Source organism: Nipponia nippon, unplaced genomic scaffold (genome assembly GCF_047370975.1).
Source record: "Nipponia nippon isolate SJK-2023a ecotype South Korea unplaced genomic scaffold, ASM4737097v1 scaffold_7, whole genome shotgun sequence".
Classification (NCBI taxonomy): domain Eukaryota; kingdom Metazoa; phylum Chordata; class Aves; order Pelecaniformes; family Threskiornithidae; genus Nipponia; species Nipponia nippon.
The window spans coordinates 10,195,638-10,214,483 of record NW_028262391.1 but is presented as its reverse complement, the minus strand read 5'-3'; the positions used below and the strand labels follow the sequence as shown (position 1 = coordinate 10,214,483).

Genomic DNA, 18,846 nt, shown 5'->3' with positions numbered 1-18,846 from the left:
GCTCGAGGAGCGGCTCCCTCCAGACCTGACTCTCTGCGAGGCACCCGAATCCCCTCTGCCTGTCACCCCCCAGGGCTCCCTGTCAGCTCCCACTGGCACACCGTGATTAAACTTCCATGAAAGCCCGTCATAGCCTGTGTTTTTCTGTTCACTGTATAAGCAGCATGAATGTTTAATGCCAGCCACAGAGCTATATAAAGCTGACTCCAGCTATGTGCCTGCTCTGTAAGGGCTGGCTCCAGGCAAGGTCCGGTGCAGGAGCAGGGGATTTTTTCCAGCCGCAGGGCTGCAGCTCCCTCCCTGTGAGCTGACAACAAGCGGGACCGGGTCTGGGTTGCGAGGGCTGGGTGGGAAGTGCATAGCTCAAGGAAAAAAAATCCAGACTTAGCAGATGTCTGTAAAGTTGAGCAAGTTCACTGGGGAGACAAGCTGGGAAAAGGCGAGATCCATGCAGAGTGATGTTCCCGTGACTTCTGGCAGTTGCTGTAGCATGGCTGGCATTCCGGGGCACGGGTCAGGGACCGCATAGCTGAGCGGGGGGAAACCCACTGGTTTCGTGCTGCTGGGGTCATGGAAATCTCACGGTTTGTTTTCTCCTCTTTCAGTCTGTGAGAACGCACATACTGGGGGTATCTGTCTGAGTTTCGGTGGAAAAAAATGTGAGGTTGAGCTGATGTTAATGAGCTGAGCCTGGCTTCCCATGGCGCACTGGGGAGATACTCTGGGTTTCCCCAGGTGTGTCTGAGCTGGGTCTGTCTGGGGCAGCCGTACGGTCCGGCTCTGACAGCTCTGCATTCTCTGCAGGGTTGTTTGGAACAGCTTGGCTCAAGTCTTGGTTTATGAAAACTGAAATAATCTGGGCCAGCCTGCATGCAAGACATCAAATGCCCTGTCTTTTCTTCCAGCTGAAGGAGCTGTGGCTTTACGGGGTGAAAAAACCTGCTCTCTTTTTTGGTGCTACACAGGCTCCAGTCTTTCGGCTTCCTAAAAACTGTCGTAAAATCCCTTGTCCCCTTTGTCTGTACTGGAGTAGCTCTTCCTTATAGAAAGGGTAGACTATCCACCAGGTTCCCAACAGATTGAATCTAAGCCATGCACTTCTGCTTGGGAGGAAGGCTGGGGAAGAGGTGGGTGGGAGCGCCGTGCTGAGGGTGCTGGGGTGAGCACCACCTTGTGCTCGTGGGGTGAGAGCTCTCGCACAGAAACTCCTCCGTGCGCGGGGGAGGCTTTGCGGCAGCACCTACCAACCGTCGTGGCTGCCAGAGTGCTTGTAAATGGGGCTAATCAGAGACAGAGCCAACCTTCTCTTCTCCCTTGCGTGTTCCTGGATGTGGGGAGCAGAGGACAATTCCCATTGCAGTCAACGGGAGTTGTGTTCTTGAGCCCTAAGACCTGAATTTGGCTAGAAAGAAAGATGCCTCTTAGGAGCTGGGCTGTAATGGCAAAGCATATTCTACCGACTGCATCCCTGCCTAATTTAATTGCCTCCCAAGGACGCATGCTGGCACAAAAGGAGTTTGGCCTGGAAAATCAGTCAGTCCTTCCCTCTCTGATAAACACTGACTTACCTCATGAGTTGATTCATTATTAGCTCTTGTCATTTCTTCAGGTTCTTGACATAAGGAGAATAGATTTGCCTATGGATTTGTAAAGAAAATAGATCAAATCTGCTCCACGTTTTTAAGTAAACTGGGATGGAGCAGGCTGATGCAAACCTGCCTCTTCCCAGGGGTTGGTTAGAAATCAAGGTGTGGGACAAGCTGCCTTTCCAGATTTGGAGACTTCACAAGATTTGGGTATTTTATGGCAGAGGAGGATGAACCGGGGTCTGCAGAGCTGGCCATCGCTAGGACCAGGCACCAGCTCCCTCCGGCAAGGCTTGTGTCGCACCAGGGACGCAGAAGAGCTTTGGGTGAGGACATGCCCCAGGGAATCCTCTCTCAGTGTCGAAGCACTGGGGACTTTGGCACCTTGAAGGCACCACGTCTGCTTTAACGCCTCTAGTGCCATGGAGTGATCTGGCCCAGCACCCTCCCTCGTGCAGGTCTCCTGCTCGTACACGGGGCATTCAGGGTCAGGGGCCGTGGGCTCTGCCTGCACCTCCTTGAGGGGGCTTCATTTTGGAAGAGACCAGGTTCAGCAACTGGATAGTGCAGACAGATAACATCAACCCTTAACTCCCTGCTTCATCTGGGCAGCGCTGGGGAGCCAGGGCTGAGATGTGAGATGGTCCTCACTGCCAGCGATCAGTGAAGATGCATCAAAATAAATGGGACAACAGTACCATGCTTTCCTGCCAAGAACGTGGAATTGTTTCTGTTTATTTGATAGTACTGCAACAGCACATATCTTGCTGTAATGTTCTTCACTGGCCCCTTTATTTCCCTTTGTGCTTGATGTTTTTAACACGGTCTCCACCAAGGAATGAAACCCATGTAACTGCTGGCATTATGAGAGCCAGCAGTCCTTGGATCCCTCCTGCTCTCATCCCATGGTGCCCACCTCTCTGTGACCACAAGAGACAAGTGATCTGAAATGGTAAGTGTGGGGTGGGCAGGTGTTTGGAGGTGCCACAGTGTCTTCCCTCTCCATCATGAGGTGGACAGCATGGAAAGGGGTTTTCAATGAGTGTTTGAGCACAACCAAGCAAGGAGCAGCGTTAGCCGTGGCTGAGAGCTGATACTGTTTGGAGGCAGTGAGGTCCTGAGGAATGAGTGCAAGTGTCATTACTCGCCTCTCCCCTGCCATGCAGACCGCTTCCCAGCGAGCTGTGCCCTTTTGGGGACATCAGGTGAAACATCAGAGCAGTTGTGATGGGGAACAGTGTCCCATACCTTGCTCTTGTGTTTTCCATCATCCTGTCATTAATGTCCTTGACTTTGTGTCTTCCCGCAGAATGCTGGACTGAAATGTGGTTTGTCCCATTAAGCCCACACATTCTCTTGGTGCCGGTGGTGATGACAAATTTGGGCAGCAGGACAGCAATCAGCCCAGGACCTGGCTGCAGGGTGGGAAGGCAGAAACCCCCCACCTGGTTTGGCAGTTGGTCTGGAAAACTGGAGGGAGGGCCTGGCGTAGGACGCCCCATACCTCAGCTGCATGCAGCATCCACACCACCCTGTCCTGTCCCTGCCAAGGGGCTGGTTCCCCCCGCCCCTTTTCCTGCCTCCATCCAAGCTGGGCCATTTGCATGCCTGCCCAGTGCCCCCCCTGGGGAGGGGATGAAGTCCGACCTTGGGGTGATGGTGGTTGAGCAACACCCCTGTCCGTGTGCCACTACCACACCCGAGGGGACACAGACGCGCACCTCCCGGCCTCTGACGGCAATGATGGCTGCCGGCAAAAAAAATGTAGTTAAGAAGTTAATGAAACTTTGTGTTTCCACAGCAGCTTCCATCTCCAGATGTCAAAGCCTTTTGAGACAATTGAATATTGGCCCAAGGGGAGAAACCCCCGTTTGCATCAAGAGCGCTTTGGCAGAGACCTCTCCTAACTTCTCCATGGTGTAGGTAAATGCTTTGAGATGTCAGAGAGGAAGCTGTGAAGCTTAATTAACTTCTTCCCTAGCACAATCTCAGCACTGCGATAACTCAGAGAGGAAAGGTTCCTCGCTGGGGCAGCAGCGCTGGCATTTCTGCAGCTGCAGCTGGCGCTGAGCATCCCTCCCATGTCAGGCAGCAGGGCAGGCGTCCCTCGGCCCACCGCTCCCCGGGCCCAGGCTGTAGGGCTTGTCATTAGCATGGCTCCTGCTGCACTAATGCCTGAACTGCTCCATACCGCAGGGTCTTGCTGAGGTGTGTCTTTTCTTGGCTGCACTTTATGGAACTATGTCTGCAGATTTCAGTATGGGTGTATCGCTCCTGCTGTTGCAGGGAGGTGACTAAGTCTGCTGTTCATGCTGTTTCCAAATGATAAATGATCTCTGCTTGGGGTAGTAACCTGGACAACAAAACCCGTTGAGGTGGATATGCTTTAGAAGGGTCCACTACGAGAGCCAGCAGTGCAACCTCCAGGATCCTTGCTCAGGGCAGTCACAGCAGTGGGGTGGAATACGGGTCCAGAGAGCACCGTGAGCTCCACATCTGCAACACCACGCTCCTCCGTTCACCCCTACATCAGCACTGTGGGCCAGTAGTCTAAGCCTGGTACACACCCTTGTATATATATATATATATATACTTATATACATTTTTATTTATATGTATGCACACTGCACGCACACACACATACAGACACACATGGATACTAACTTTTTACTGGGACAGAAAAAAACCCTGATTTTTCAAGAACCTTCAAAATATATTTATGTATTTCTCATCACTGTACAATTTTTGTTGTTCTTCAAGTCATGAAATATGGTAGTCTAGAAAGGAAACAGGGCAAAACTTCTTTAGCTGATGCTCATGGATTACAAGTGAGGCACAGAGTAGGTGCTGGTGCTCACCCAGGAGCGCAGACTGAGCAGGTCTTGCTTAGTCTGTTACTTTCAGCTGGTCAAACACAAATATTTTCTCAATTTTATTTTGCTAAGAAGTTGCTATGTTTGCCTTGAGAACTGGATACAAATGAACAAAACAGCCGGCCTCCTGCTTGTGAGTGGGATGGGATGGGATGCGATGGGATAGGATGCAGGGGGAGCAGTGGAGCTGGGCTCTTGTGAGGTGACCCCCCCGTGAAAATCCCTGGACCCTGAGTCAAGGGCTGCTCTCTCCTGCACAGCAAAAGGGACGGGAATGGGTTTGTCTTCTGTGCTGAGACAGGTCTGTACAACTCTGTATTTTACACATACGGGCCAGCTCCTTCTTCAGGGCTGGCAAGGACCACTCTGAGAAAGACACAGGCACGTGAGTGGTCTGTACATCCGATCCTGTACGCTGCCGATTGCCAAAGCTGCTCCACAGCTGCAAAGCAGAGCAGCTTCATGAAACATCAGGAACAAGAAGGATGAAACATTACTTCTCATTGTTTGCTGTATAGTAAACAATATCATTAGATGTAATACAAATTAGGCATTAAGAAGATATACTAACATTAAGAAGAATGTGCAGATTAATTAAGAATAAAATGATGGGAAAAAAATGAGGGTCGTGGCAACTTGCAGTAGCCCTTACATATTGTTACAATCCAGGAATATATGGTACAGCACGGGGAGGCAGAGCTGCTTTGTGAAAGGGTTTGTGGAGTTGGGGTATAGCTGACAAACCTTTTACAAAAAAACCCAGCAATGTTTTGCCATTTGTAGTAGAAGTATAAAAACTGGCATGAATGTCAGAGAGGTCATCCTGCAAGTTGCTGGAGTTTGAAGCATATAGTTTTCAGAGGTGTGTCCTAACAGGCACCTGGGCCTGGTTTCCACCACAGGTGACTCGATGGATGCTGGATGGGATTGTTCCTCACCTGCAGCTGCGCGGAAGCAGGCTGCAGCCCTGCAGATAAATGGGCCTCTGGTGCAGTGACTGTTCTCCCATGCATCTCCTCTTGTGTTTGCTCTGGGTGTTGTCTCCATGTCCTGCAAGGAGCACCTCATCTCCAAGGCACCCACAGAGGTAGTGTTTTGTGGTATAGTGTTCTTTTGATCTATCTGTATGTAACTGGGCTGGTATAGCTGTACCTGGGTGCTTTAACTGACTTGCAGAAGTTTAAGGGTGCAAGGGCTGATGTGTTTGTCCGTTCTGGCTTCCTGCGTGCCTTGAGGTAAACCTCGCGTGTTTCTTCATCAGTCTCTGCTGAGCTGCAGCATGCCTTGTAAGCCTGTCTATTGTGTTATTCCATTGCTGCCCTTTACTAAAGGTTTTGGTTTTATTTATTTGTATTATTTGATGAGAGAGAGTTTGCAGGGCTATTTTCTGGGCAGGGTTCTTCATGCTTCTGACCGTGAGGCTTTGGGCAGATGCAGTGCAATGTGAAAGGTGCCTGGTTTGCATTCCTGTTGCTTTGCTCTGGGAAATGCTCTTTGCCTTGGTGTGTTGCTAAGGGGTGCTGCTGTTCAGCAGCACCAAGCCAGGCTGCCTACCTCGGGCAAGCAGGAGAGAGTGTTTGGCATCTCCTCTACACCCTGATTTGCCACGTGTGTCTTTTTAACCAAGATCATGAAGCCCCTAGCTATAGTGATCGCACAGGGAAATGAGGGCTTTTGGGATTTCACGGTCCAAGAGTTACAGTTTGGTTTGTTAAAACTAAAAAACCCAAAAGAGTTTTATGGACAGAAACAATGATGTTGCCATGCATGTGATGCTAGTCTAAGTGTTAGTGGTGAGTTCAGGTGTTTGGGTTTTGTCCCGCAGGCACTCGCTATAGTGTTGTGTTCCTTCTCAGCACTGTGCTTTTGAGGCAGGGCCTGATGTGTGTTATGAGCAAAGCCCATAGGTTTTCTCTTCTCGTTTGATGCTTGTAGATTTGCTGGGTGTCCTTGTTCTCTGCTGCCCTGACATGATAATAACTGCATCCCCGCCTTCACAAGGGCTAAAGGGTAAAACTGCTGCTGGTGATACTGTGTGCCTCTATTGCAACCTGTTTACTTTACTTTCCAGATGCAGTTTAATGCTATTGATTTTTCTAGTTTTCTTCATACCAGCTACTTTTCAAATAACTTACAGGGAAAAAAAAGCAAATGTCTTCATAAGGTCTTACTCCAAGAAAGAGAGGGTATTTTGATCTAGACGTTACCAAATAGCATGTCTTTTGTTTACTGCATATGCCATATTGACATTTATTTGAAACTTCAACTTTTTAATTTCTTTAGAGCTAATCATTTACAAGTTAGTACATCTGGTGGTTGTTGGATGCAGTAGTGATGAACCCCTTTGCTCTAAATGTTCTTAAATGATGTAATTCTAATACATCAGGTCAGCTGCTCCAGTGGTTGTCCCTGAATCTTTTGATTTTGAAAAGGGAAATTCAAATCCAGCGAATCTTATCAACACGGCGTTCAGAAAGTGCACCAGGGAGCAAACCAGGATGATCCAGAATGATTTTGCAAACTGTTCACTGTGAGTCTTGAATGTAAAACTTCCCTCTTTGAAATTAGCAATTTTCTCTGAAAGGTGATGGATTTTCACTTCTGAAGAGAAGAGAATCATGATGAGGCAACCACAGGAACCTGAAACAGAGGGAGAAATGCTCATCATCTCAGCAATCCCTGCAGCAAGGCCATCTGATGTACATCACACCCAAATGCCATATTGATAGTGTTATGGTCACTGTAACTTAGCTTTTACAGGGATTATTTTTAGAATCCAAGCCAACAGCTATTGAAATTGGTAAGCTTTTTAAATTGAATTTGGCTTAGGACCCATAATATTTAGCACAGCTGCTTTAGTGCCCTGATCCAGCAAAGTATCTGCACTCTTTTTCAGCTTTAAGCTGCTCATTGTCCCATTGAACGTAACTGAACTGTCTGCTTAATGTATATGTATGTGAACATCTACTTAAGTTCTTTATTAAAGTATGATTGTAATACGTAATACCTTGTACAATAATGGTACATCTTGTCAGCCAAGCCGGCGACACAGAGAATGGGCTTTACCTTCTCTGTAAGTAGCAGAGAGTCAGGGATGGTCCCTTATCCCTGTTGGCAGTATTTTTTTCAGGGACCACTTTTATAGCAAGTTGCTGTCAGTTTTTCCCTCTCTGCTTCTCGATTCCTTCCTTCCTTGAGAAAGTCTTGCTGGTGTAAGTGGTGATCTTGCTTGCACAGCTGGAAACCTCCCATCTTGGTCAATACAAGCAGTTGCATCACTGACTTTTTTTGCTTTGGTTCTCCCCTGACTATTCTCCCCTCTGGTGTGATTCCTGGTTCTGACTGTGTGCTGTGCATCTGTGATGTAACCCCAGCTCTGGGTCCCTGGGGTTTGTGGGCACCATCCCCTTTTTTCTGCCAGCTTACGGAGAAGGGCCAAGAGTGCTGGGGCTGCCTGCACCTGTACCCATCCCACCCTCATGGAGGATTTTGACATTTTATCTCTTACCTCCAATTTGGAAACCCCATGTTTTAATACAGCAAAGTCATCTGCCTTTCTGCCTAGCTTTGTTTTGCCAGTTTAGAGTCAACGTGCCACAGTCCCTGATACAGTCTCCTATGCCGATAAATCAGTCATAAGTAGCAAACATGGACAGGCATTAGCCTGACAGGCCAAGGGTGGAGTGGTACTTACATGCGATGAAGCTCCAGAGGTACAACCCGACGGGGCCATGCAGAGTTTCGTAAGGGCTGCCAAAAGCATTGAACATGAAGAAACCTGCTCCCACCAGAGCAAAGATGATCAGTACTGTACAGAAGAGAATGACACTAACATGGATACTTGCAGGGATAATTTTGAGCAAATCTGGAAAAACTAAAAACAAAATGAACAAAACATTATTATACACATTAGGCAAAGTTGTTTTAGAAGTCAGGCCACGGATTTCTTGCTGGTTTGTGATAATTGTTTTAAATTGTGCTGTTCTGAATGAAACTAAAAATGAAAATGAAGTTATTAACTAGAAACAGGTTTTCATGGATGATTGGAGGCAAAAGCATTTTGTGACACTTGGAAGTTGTTACCCCTATCTACAAGAAGGGCTCAAGGGAGGATGTGGGTAATTATAGGCCCATCAGTCTTCAATTGCTGGGAAAGTCATGTAATGGATCCTCCTGGGGGCCACCGTGAGTCAAATGAAGCATGTGATTGGGAAAAGCCAACACGGCTTCACAAAAGGCACTTCGTGCCTGACAAATCTGGTGGCCTTCTATGATAAAGTGACCTGCTCGGTTGACATGGGGTGAGTGGCTGACATTGTCTACTTGGACTTCTCCAAGGCCTTTGATACAGTTCCCCACGGCCTCCTTCTGGAGAAACTGATGCATTATGGCCTGGACAAGTGGTCTGTGCAGTGGGTGAGGAATTGGCTGATGGGCTGCACCCAAAGGGTGGTGGTAAATGGCTCTTTTTCAAACTGGCAACCTGTCACAAGTGGGGTCCCCCAGGATCAATATTGGGCCCAATGCTATTCAGTATCTTCACAAGTGATCTGGATAATGGGATCAAGTGTAGCCTGATGAATTTTGCAGATGACACCAAATTGAGTGGGGAGGTAGACACTCTGGAAGGGAGAGCCACCCTGCAGGAAGATCTGGATAGGCTGGAAGAGTGGGCTAACAAGAACCTTATGAAGTTTAACAAAGACAAGTGTAAGGTCTTGCACCTGGGAAAACATAATCCAGGAGTGCAGCTCAGACTGGGATCCACCTGGCTGGAGAGCAGCTCTGTGGAAAGGGACGTGGGGATCCTGGTGGACAGGAAGCTCAACATGAGTGAACGGTGTGCTGCTGTGGCCAAGAAGGCCAATAGGATGCTGGGTTGCATCAAAAAGGGCATCACCAGCAGAGATAAAGAAGTCATTATCCCTCTCTACTCAGCGCTTGTCAGGCCACACCTGGAATACTGTGTACAGTTCTGGTCCCTGTTATACAAAAAAAGATGTGGATAGGCTGGAGGGGGTCCAGAGAAGGGCTGCCAAGATGATCAAGGGTCTGGGAAGCCTGCCGTATGAGGATAGGCTGAGAGAGCTGGGTTTGTTCAGCCTTGAGAAAAGGAAGCTTAGAGGTGATCTCATCACCATGTACCAGTACTTAAAGGGGAGCTACAAAGAAGATGGAGGCTCCCTTTTTACAAGGAGTCACACGGTAAGGACAAGGGGTAACAGGTACAAGTTATTCCCAGGGAGATTCCAATTGGACACGAGAGGTAAATTGTTCACAATGAGAACAGTCAATCATTGGAATAATCTCCCCAGGGAAGTGGTTGACTCTGCTACGCTGGACACGTTTAAGACTCAGCCGGACATGGTGCTGGGCCATCTCGTCTAGACTGTGCTGGAAAGGTTGGAGCAGATGATCCTCAAGGTCCCTTCCAACCTGGTATTCTATGAAGTGTAGACTGGTGAGGAGAGAAGGACCAGCTCCAGGGAAAGCCTCTCCTCCCCTTCCTGAGTGTGTTTCCCTACGTGTGTTATTCCCCCTGCCCTGGCCGTACCCTGTGCGGGATGCAGAATGGCACCTCCGTGGTCCTGGTACCCTGCCCACGGCCATCCCCGCCTGGCATCTGCGCTGGACTCTCCAGGGTGTGACCCCCAGTGCCTCCAGTTCTTTAAGCCCTGGGGTCCTGTGTGCATCAGCATCCTCAGTGCCTGCTCCCTCAGCCAAGTGTGTTGGCAGGCAGAACAAACTCCTCTCCACCTGTAGGCACTATTAATGGCAGTGCGAGGTTTTGGGGGTTATTCATGCCTCAGAAGCCAGATCATGCAGAAGCAAGTTGGAGGGTAGCATGCCTATTGTCTGCCAGGGTGGTTTTTGATCCTTAATGTGAACAGCACAGCATATTCTTAGGAAAAAAAAAAATCAGAAGCTGTATTTGAGGAAGCAGGTCTACCTTGCACTGGTCTGCACAGTAGTGTGCAGGGCTACCCACAGCATTTGTGTGAGGGGTCTGATCTCATGTCCTTCAGCTGGAGGCCTGGCCATCTACTCATCTCTTTTGGAGGTGGGGGGACAGCAAATCCAGAAACAGACTCTGCCTTTATGCTTATGAGGTCTCACTGAGGGACACAAGATTGGAAATGAAATTATGCTTGCTTGGCTCATTCATTGAATGGAGGGTAATTGATATTTGTTTGCTTGCCTGGATTTTGTCAGCTTCTGGGCTTGGTTACAATCAATGTGTGTCACTCTTACACCTGACCCTGCCTGGAGTGGTCAGCAACTCATATGAAACATGTTTCTCAGACTGGATTGTTCTGGTCAGTAGAGTCTTGTATTTATTTTATTTTCCAAAACAGAGGTGTAGGGAGGGTCAGGTGAGGATGAGAAGTTCCTGACTCTGTGTCAGTATCCATACCATGTGTGTTGTGTGTCTTGTGGTACCCGGGACAGGATGAGGTAGCTCCCCGTCCCGAGGGATGCTTCTTCTGGGTCCCCCTCCCAGGGTGGGTGCTGGGGCAGGGGGGAGGCTGGGCAGCCCCTGTGGGTGCAGGGGTCCTTCAGGGGTCCCTCTCCCTTGCACCAGCCTCGTGGTTTGGACTGGGTCACGGGCAATGTGTGATGGACAAAGTCCTCAGGAATATTCAAGTCCTGCTGTACGGACAAGTGAGGAGATCACTGGGCAGATGATGTGGAAGGCTCTGGTTTGCCTGGGGTGTGTGCTCGTTTAGTTTGGAGTAGTGTGTGCTGTTTGTTTATGTCTGATGTGTCTGAAGCGCACAAATGTCAGGGTTTGACTGCTTTACCTGCTAGGGAAGCAAAGGCAACTCCTGGATGGGATTTTACTGCTGTTTCAGAGCAGTGATTCCACCACTTTGATTAATACAAAATATGCTGTGCTGTTTTGCTAAGTTTATACCCAAAGAATTTTGGCTAAAAATATGTGGTTTTTTTTCTGAAAACCTTAAGCAATAAGTGTGTAAGTCAAAAGGTCCATGTTAATTATGAAACAGCAGGAAATCATTATGCTGACATACTGGCAGGTTAAACGTGTTGTGCACTGCATGTTGCTGGGGGGCATTTAAGGCTCCAAGAACATAGGATATCTGGGGAAGATAATGTGTGAAGTTGTTTGCAGTATGGAGACTCCTGTGAAAATCCACCAACAGTTATTGCCAGAGAGATGTACAGACACCTAAAAGGATCGGAGGTTTCTTACCTCCTATCCTTTGGCACTTTTCTACTTTTAGAAAATAGAAGAAAATTGGTATTTTGATAAAAATGCTTAAAAATAGAAAAGGGGTATATTTCTGTACATACATTAATCTCTTAAACTATTTTAAAAATGAAATATGATACTAAAGAGGGAGAAATTCATAAAGGTTACATCAAAGAGTTGTTTGTTACAAACTCTCTGAATGAAATTTTGAAAGAATAAGCAAATTTTATGATCAAAATTTTTTCCCCTGTATTTCCCCAAGTAAAACACTTAATGGAATATTTTGTGTCTGGAAGCCCAAGGCCAAAAAGGGAAGATGATAAATCAATGAGAGGAAATGGAAAAATCTTAAAACAGAAAAATGGGGTACCAAGCTAAAATAAGAGGGAACAAATAAAATGAGCGTGCAGCTGCAAGGCCTGGTGCTGCCCCATGCCAGCTCTCCTCCTGCCGGCAGGTGAAACGCCGGTTGTTTGCAGCAGAGCTTTGTTGCATGGAGTTGAGAGTAAGAAGGCTGTTGCTTGGTGGGTGTAAGCACTGCATGTGTTACTCGGTTAATGCAGTGCATTCACGATATTCTGTATAATTTCAAGTTTCCGAAAGCTGAAAACTTCAGTATAGCTGCATTTGCCACTGTCATTTACCCCAGTTGCTGCCTCCTGAGAGCCCACGGAGCAGGTCGGGACTGCAACAGTGGGAAGTGGTACCCAAATGGCGTGTGCAGTTTTGCACTTGGAGTTAATTGTTGCTGCCTCATGGACCGAAGGCTGTGCTGAGTTCCAGCCATGTAACGGCTGGTGTGACTGTGTAGGCAAAAATTTAGGAAATACTTTATTTTAAATATTTTTATGCAGTTTTTTAGCTATGATTTCAAATTTTGATCCTGCTTAGCTAGGCACAAGGGGATAGTCAATCAGACTTATATGAGAATAATTTTTAATCATTCATGTTTGTTTGGCAACAATGGGTATTTTAGAAGGAATCATCAAATACACTTAATCGTGCCCCTGTGGATCAGGAGCAGTTAAAGTGGGGGTAATAACGCTTCGGCGCTGCCTCGCTGCAGCTGTAACGTGCAGAGAGTAAAAAAGCCTCACATAAATTACTCTACCTTGTAAAATGTTTACCAGCAAACTGTTCTGCAGCTTGCCATGTAGTAAACACAGAGAAGCAGGTAATGTAGTGTCAAGTCAATTTATCTCCCTGACTAAATGAAAGGGAAATTAATGAAGCAAATGTTTGCAAACTATTCTTGAAGCTGTGTTAAATAAATACTACCTTTTGTGTCGTTGATGGCTGGCTGGGAGCAGAGAGGGGCACGCGGCGCCCATGGGGGACCGTGGCCCAGGGACCCTCAACAGGACGGGGGCACGCAGAGCCCTGTGCCCACCATCTGCGATGCTGCACGAGTGCTCACGCCTTCCTTGAGTAACGGAGGAGCCTCCTGCTCCTGGGGGTGGCACTGTCCCAGGGCTCTGCTCCACCGGACCCCCTTCCCTGGGGCATCCCTGCCAGCCTGGCTCCTGGCTGCCAGGTCTAGGCCAGGAACGCAACCGCTTGCTGTCTCTGCATGTGCAAGTGCCACACGCAGCAAAACTACCTGTTTGCTAAATTTACCTGTTTACCTAAAGGAAGAATTTGCCTACATAAATGTTACTTCTGCTGATGGCTACTTATTGTCCAGTTTGGGCACTGGTGCTTAGAGTCCTTATATCATCCTAGTAAAACACAAAGCATGTTTTTGAAACTAGACCTTGTGTTTATTGGACTTTATATTACATATTTCATATATTTAAAAGCATAAGAAGCAGTTGTACCTTATACCACACTAAGAGTGCAATTTTATGGTTGTACCATTCAGGCTAGCCAACAAAAAGGCTGAAGAGTCCCTACCTGCGCAGAATTTCTACAAGGAATAGCATTAGTTCTTGCAACACTACCTGATGTTTTAGGAGAACATGCAAAACTGTGTATTTAATAATACAATTTTGTATTGTTTATTTTAAGAAAACACATTACTGCATTGTATTGAATCTTTCCCTTGGTACCTGCATTTACAGTTGTTTGTCATTAAAATTTTATATGCAACATATCAGGAAAAATTAATTTCAGCAGCTATGTTGTCTTGAAAGAAAAACATTCCTTCATTGTAATGAATGAAATTGTGTTAGGTATGCATGCCAGTGACCTTTAGAAAATGAACTGCTGACCCAGAAACTGATGAGAATCAGCAAGAGCAAATGAAGCAGAAGGCTTTCCCCAGCCAAACTGTGTTTGCTGGCAGAGCAAATTCATTTTACAATTAAAAGAGATATAGTGGTCAGAAGGGAGCATTTAATGGGAACAAGCATAGAACTAAATCATTTAGCCTGTTTTCCGTGCCTTTTCTCAGACAAGCTAAAGTGCACTTCAGCGCATTAAAGTATGGATGTGCATACTGTATACGGTTATCCTGCTTTCCGGGACATTCCCGGTGAGTTCCTGGGAGCGCTAACTCGGATGGGATGGGTCTGCTGCAGCCCCAGAGAACGTGAAGCAGCCTCCTTCGTTAAGTGGTCTCTGAAGTGAATGCTTCTAGTAGAGGCATATTTTGCTAAGCCACCCAACCGTTGTTTCTAAACATAAATCCTCTTAAAGTAAATGTTGTGTTTGCTTTTTAATCCAAATAAAAGATGACCTGAGAACAATTTGTGAGGAGGACAGCAATGCTTCCACTCCTAGCTGTCAGCGAAAGCTCAGGGAGGCAAAGCCTGCCCTCCGGAGTGCCATGATCGGCACAACTGGGCTTGTGAAATTATTTAGGCTGTAACTGGGCTATATTTCAGGTATACACGGTGCCAAAGATCATCTTGTAGCGTTGCTTTTTCAGAGTGCTACATAAAGGATGCCAGTGCAGGCAAATAAGACCGACAAGACAGGCTTGTAATATTGTGAGTGAGACCTATTGAAATGTTTTGCTGTTAATGCTTGGCTTGTATGGAAGGAGAACAAACAGTAAAAGAATGCTCTAATAAGTAAGCTTGGGTTCAGTTTTAGGTCAGTCAAGGCTCGCAGGTTGTGTTTCTGACCCCAGTGCTTCAGCCCTGCTAGCTCTGCTACTGCAGGTGATGATCTGCTGTGACTGATGCCCGACAGGCTGGGATGCTGGAAACAAGGCTGCTCTCTCTAGAGAAGGATGCTGCTCCATCACGGGCATGTCAGCAGCTTCACTTCTGAACTTCTGACTTGAGGAGTCTCAGGCATAAGATTAAATTCAGCCTTGATTTCAGATCCTGGGAACTGGCATTAAAGTGCATGCTTCAAACCTCATTTTCTCTGTCTGAAAATGAGAACAGTGATATTTACTGATGTTGAGTGAACTACTTTTTCAATGTTTTCTTTATGCAATTCCTGGAAGCCTTGGAGTTCTTTGTGTATGTACGTTAGGCAGTCATATTAAATAAATTAATTTTTAATATTGCCCTCTGCAGTAGGATTCTGCAGCTCTGTAGGAACACTCAGGTTTTGTGGTTTCTTTTACCATTCCAAAGTGGGTTGCCTAGCTGTGACTAATTAAAAACTCCACATTGTATTATTTCTGTTCTTTGGTTACGTTTGTTTGTGCTCTGTTGAAATTATACTTACGAATGCAAGTTTGGTAAACATTTGGATAGGAAAGCTTGGTTACATGAGATTTCTGTGAGCATGGATAGAAAGCATATGGCTATAGTAAGAGCAAACTCTGTAACCCCGGAATACTTTTGGTTGAAAATGCTCTGCAGTACTTGCACAGATCCAGAGCTTACCTGTATGTAGCATTGTGAGATATTTAAAAATACGTGATGATTCATATTATTAAATCATCACAAACTAGCTGCGCATTTGTATTCTCTCTTGTACCTGTAATATTAATTCACACCGCCCACAAAATTAAAATTTTTTTCAAACTATTGCTAAATGACCCTAGCAGTATGTTAAAATATTTCAGCCATAACAAGATGAAATGTACAGATGGGAGCCTGAATGCAAGGCACATCAATGAAATGGTTTAAAAGTATCTAAGTAACAAATATGTGGAAAGAAAATGATTAGAAAGCGAAGCCAACGGGCTATCTCGGCTGTGGCTTCCCTGGCATGGCTGCTGTCTGTTGTGGCTGGGTTTAGTCCTGCCTCATGCACTGAGCTGATAGGGACTAGAGAGGGATGCCCTGCTTCTTGCTGCATGCCGAGGTTGCTGTGGGCAACCTTTCCATAACTTCATTCACACCAAATTGGCCACTGATTTATTCTGCTGCTCTCCCTGCCCGAGGAGTCCCTCTGGGCAGCTGGTGTGAGCCCTGGGGCTGCTCAGCTGGGCTCCATCCTGCAGCTGGGAGGTGCAGGAATTGGGGTGCACACCCGGCCAGGGCCCGCGTGAGGCTGCCCGTTGGGGATGGCCCCGGCCTCGGGCTGCAGCTGCATCTTGTCCTCATTTTACAGCAGTTTAGCTCTGCCTCGCAGCTCTGTCAGTATAATGAACTTGGACAAATGTCAGTCACAGAGCTGATTGCTAGTGGCTTTGTCAGCTGTGGTTCATAAAAATTTCACCTGCAGCAGAAAACTAATCCATTGGAATTTAGTAGACCCCTCTGAAAATTCACCTCAGCCTATATTTGGCAGGGTGGAATACCTGCATGCTGTGATGGCAAACAAAGAAATCAAGAGGAGAACTTCAGCTATATAAATAGACTAGTGATGGAATTCAATTAGAGATGGCAAATCTTAATATTATATTAAATTAATTTGGTCTACTACTTTGGAAAAATATTATATAGTAAATAATTTCTGATGCCTAATCTGGTAACCTTACCTTGCCTTAAATGACTCATGTAAGCAATTTACCAGTGCTGTTTTAGCAGAATGTTCCTAAACTGTGTTTTGTAATAACTTCAGGTGGCACATTGTGCACATAACAAATGGCTGTTTGTTATTAGCTGTTTAATGTGCTGCTATATACAAACTGTGTGTTCACTTGATCATTTTATCGATCTTAGCCTTGAAGATAAAGAGGTTATGAATATTACACGCAAAGCAAAACCATTGCTAACAGTCTTTTGATAAAATTCTGTATGTCAGATACCAAGTTCAACTTGCAGATCAACTGACTGAACGTCAGCTAGCATCAACCAGCCGTTCTTCCAGTTAATGCAGCAGATGGCTAACTTTTTGGCTGCTTTGTTTCTCATCAGCCAAACGTATCTATGCCCCAGCTCTTTCATGAGATTTCTGCTAGTTTAGTTCATTCTTTCATGATGGCACAGAGGACGTAACGTTGACACACACACACACAGAGGAAGATGATAGAGATTAATTGAAAACCAAAAATATTCTTTTTCTAAAGTAATAGTATAAATCTTTTGAAATGTAGATATCTGTGTAACTGAAATACAGATTGTTGAAAATATTACCGTGCCTTTACTAGTATCAGAAAATAAGTTATTTGAACCTGAAGATCAGAACGCTAACGGTAGCATTTCCTTTAGAATATTTCATGCTTGTTGGGCTCTGTGTATGAGCAAGGGGACGCTGGGGCAGCTATCTCCTGGCTCCCCTAGCCATCAGCAGTGCAGTGTTAAATAATTCAAATGCCATTTGTTACTCACATGAAAACTGGAAAGGTCTCCCCCCGAGCCCGCACTGTCTCACACGCTCGCCATAGAAAAGCCCATACTGGATTTCGCCAATGAACTTCTCCAGCTCCTGGCCGGTGGCGTTGACGAGCAGGGCTCCTGTCTTGCAGAGTATCGTCCCCTTAACCCACAGCTGCGTGCCGACGGCTGCCGCGGTCCCCAGCGCACAAGCAAAGCTCAGCACCCCAGCTATGCAAAAGATAACTTTCTTCTGCTGGGCTGGCATGGTGGCATGCAAAGTCCTCTGAGCGACACAGCTTTCAGCAAGGCAGTGACGAGGTCTTCATCAGCATGGCAAACAGCCGAGCTCCCCGGACAGAGCCCCGGGCACCCAGCCAGCCCTGCTCGCGGTGGGAGCCCTCTCCTTAGAGAGCTTCAGCAGTGAACCTCCATGAGGCACATTTTTCCTGAAAGATGCTGTAAAGGTTTTTCTTCCCCGTCCCCTTCTGTATAGCTCTGGCTTGCACACTAATGTATTAAATAAACCAGAAAATAGAGCAGTTTGTAGAGTGTTTCAGTGCATCATCTGTCACTTGATAACAAGGGTTTAAGATGACAGAAGGAGCCTCTCTGTAATTTGATGAGTGCTCTGCTCTTCCCAGCCCCCTGTCTGATTGGGCAAGCAGGGGACTTCAGAAACAGGCTTGGCTGCTGTGTCTGATTATCTGCCTTCCAAAAAAGGAAGTTTTCAGAGGGTTTTATTTTTCAGGTTTTCCTCTAAAGCTAGCAATGCTGAGCTGCTCTGTTCTTTTTTATTTTTTTTTTGGGGGGGGGATGTTTTTCGTTGTTGTTGTTCCTAATGCAACGGCACGGGTAACGCAGAACCCCTGCTTAGCCAGGCAGCCCCCTCTGCAGTATTTGGTGACATCTGGGCACTGCTTTTCCCTGTCAAGGTGTTCCCTGGCAAGGGCAGCTTGTCTGTTATCTATTGTATTGTTTTGGCTGCAGTGTGTAGGATGCTCAGACAAACCTTTCAGTTCAGGTTTCAAATACACACAAATACATTTTCTCTGACTTCTTTACAGAAGACCCAGTCTACCCCAGGGCTCAGCGGCATGCCAGCTCCCTGTGGTTCATGCAGGAGAGGCACCGCTGGGCTCCCGCTGCCACCAGGGACCTGCCTTGCTCTTCATGCAAGCCAAAGTCGTGGGCACGAAATAACCCATCCCCTGGAGTGTGGCTAACTTGGGGCCTTGGCTAGGACTAGAAGCACGGCTGTCTGCATTGATCTGCTGACTGCCAGTGACTTCAGCAAACACAGGGTTTGGGGTTTTTTCCTGACCAGAACAACTCAAAGTGGTTTAACTGGATGCATATCCATTGCAGGAATAATCTTCAGGTGGTTTGAGTATCATATCAGTTAGGCTTAAAGCCTGAGTCTAGTTTAACTACATAAGTTTTAAGATAACCTTAGAATTAAAATGAAGCAAGGCTGTGTATGGACAAATGATTTTTTTTTTTAAGTTAATGCTTAAATAAAGCTGTGGTTCATGCTGTGATCATCACATGTAACCAAAAGATGA

General features: G+C 46.5%; 2 protein-coding genes across 2 annotated transcripts in view; one reads left to right on the top strand and one right to left on the bottom strand.

Moving 5' to 3' along the window:
- Positions 1–5,483: 5,483 nt before the first annotated feature.
- The window catches only part of MED12L (mediator complex subunit 12L), a 177,710-nt gene continuing 164,347 nt past the window's right edge, over positions 5,484–18,846 (top strand). Inside the window, exon 1 of the mRNA XM_087740803.1 lies at positions 5,484–5,546. Coding sequence (XP_087596929.1) covers positions 5,505–5,546 — 42 coding nt within the window. The 5' untranslated portion in view covers positions 5,484–5,504. The remainder of the gene's footprint in view (positions 5,547–18,846) is intronic.
- CLRN1 (clarin 1) lies at positions 6,790–17,666 on the bottom strand. The gene is made up of 3 exons (XM_009463807.2): positions 17,297–17,666; positions 8,154–8,333; positions 6,790–7,099 (listed from the first exon to the last, which is right to left on the bottom strand). The coding sequence occupies exons 1-3, from the start codon at positions 17,547–17,549 to the stop codon at positions 6,834–6,836; spliced, it is 699 nt and encodes a 232-aa protein (XP_009462082.1). The 5' UTR covers positions 17,550–17,666; the 3' UTR covers positions 6,790–6,833.

Bases quoted from the DNA above. Each gene is read 5' to 3' on its own strand.
- CLRN1 (XM_009463807.2), bottom strand. From the start codon at position 17,549: ATGCCAGCCCAGCAGAAGAAAGTTATCTTTTGCATAGCTGGGGTGCTG. The intron at 8,334-17,296 runs GTGAGTAACAAA...TTTTGTTTTTAG, and splicing joins GAGACCTTTCCAGTTTTCAT to TTTTTCCAGATTTGCTCAAA. The intron at 7,100-8,153 runs GTAAGTACCACT...CCTCTGTTTCAG, and splicing joins CCTCTGGAGCTTCATCGCAT to GTTCCTGTGGTTGCCTCATC.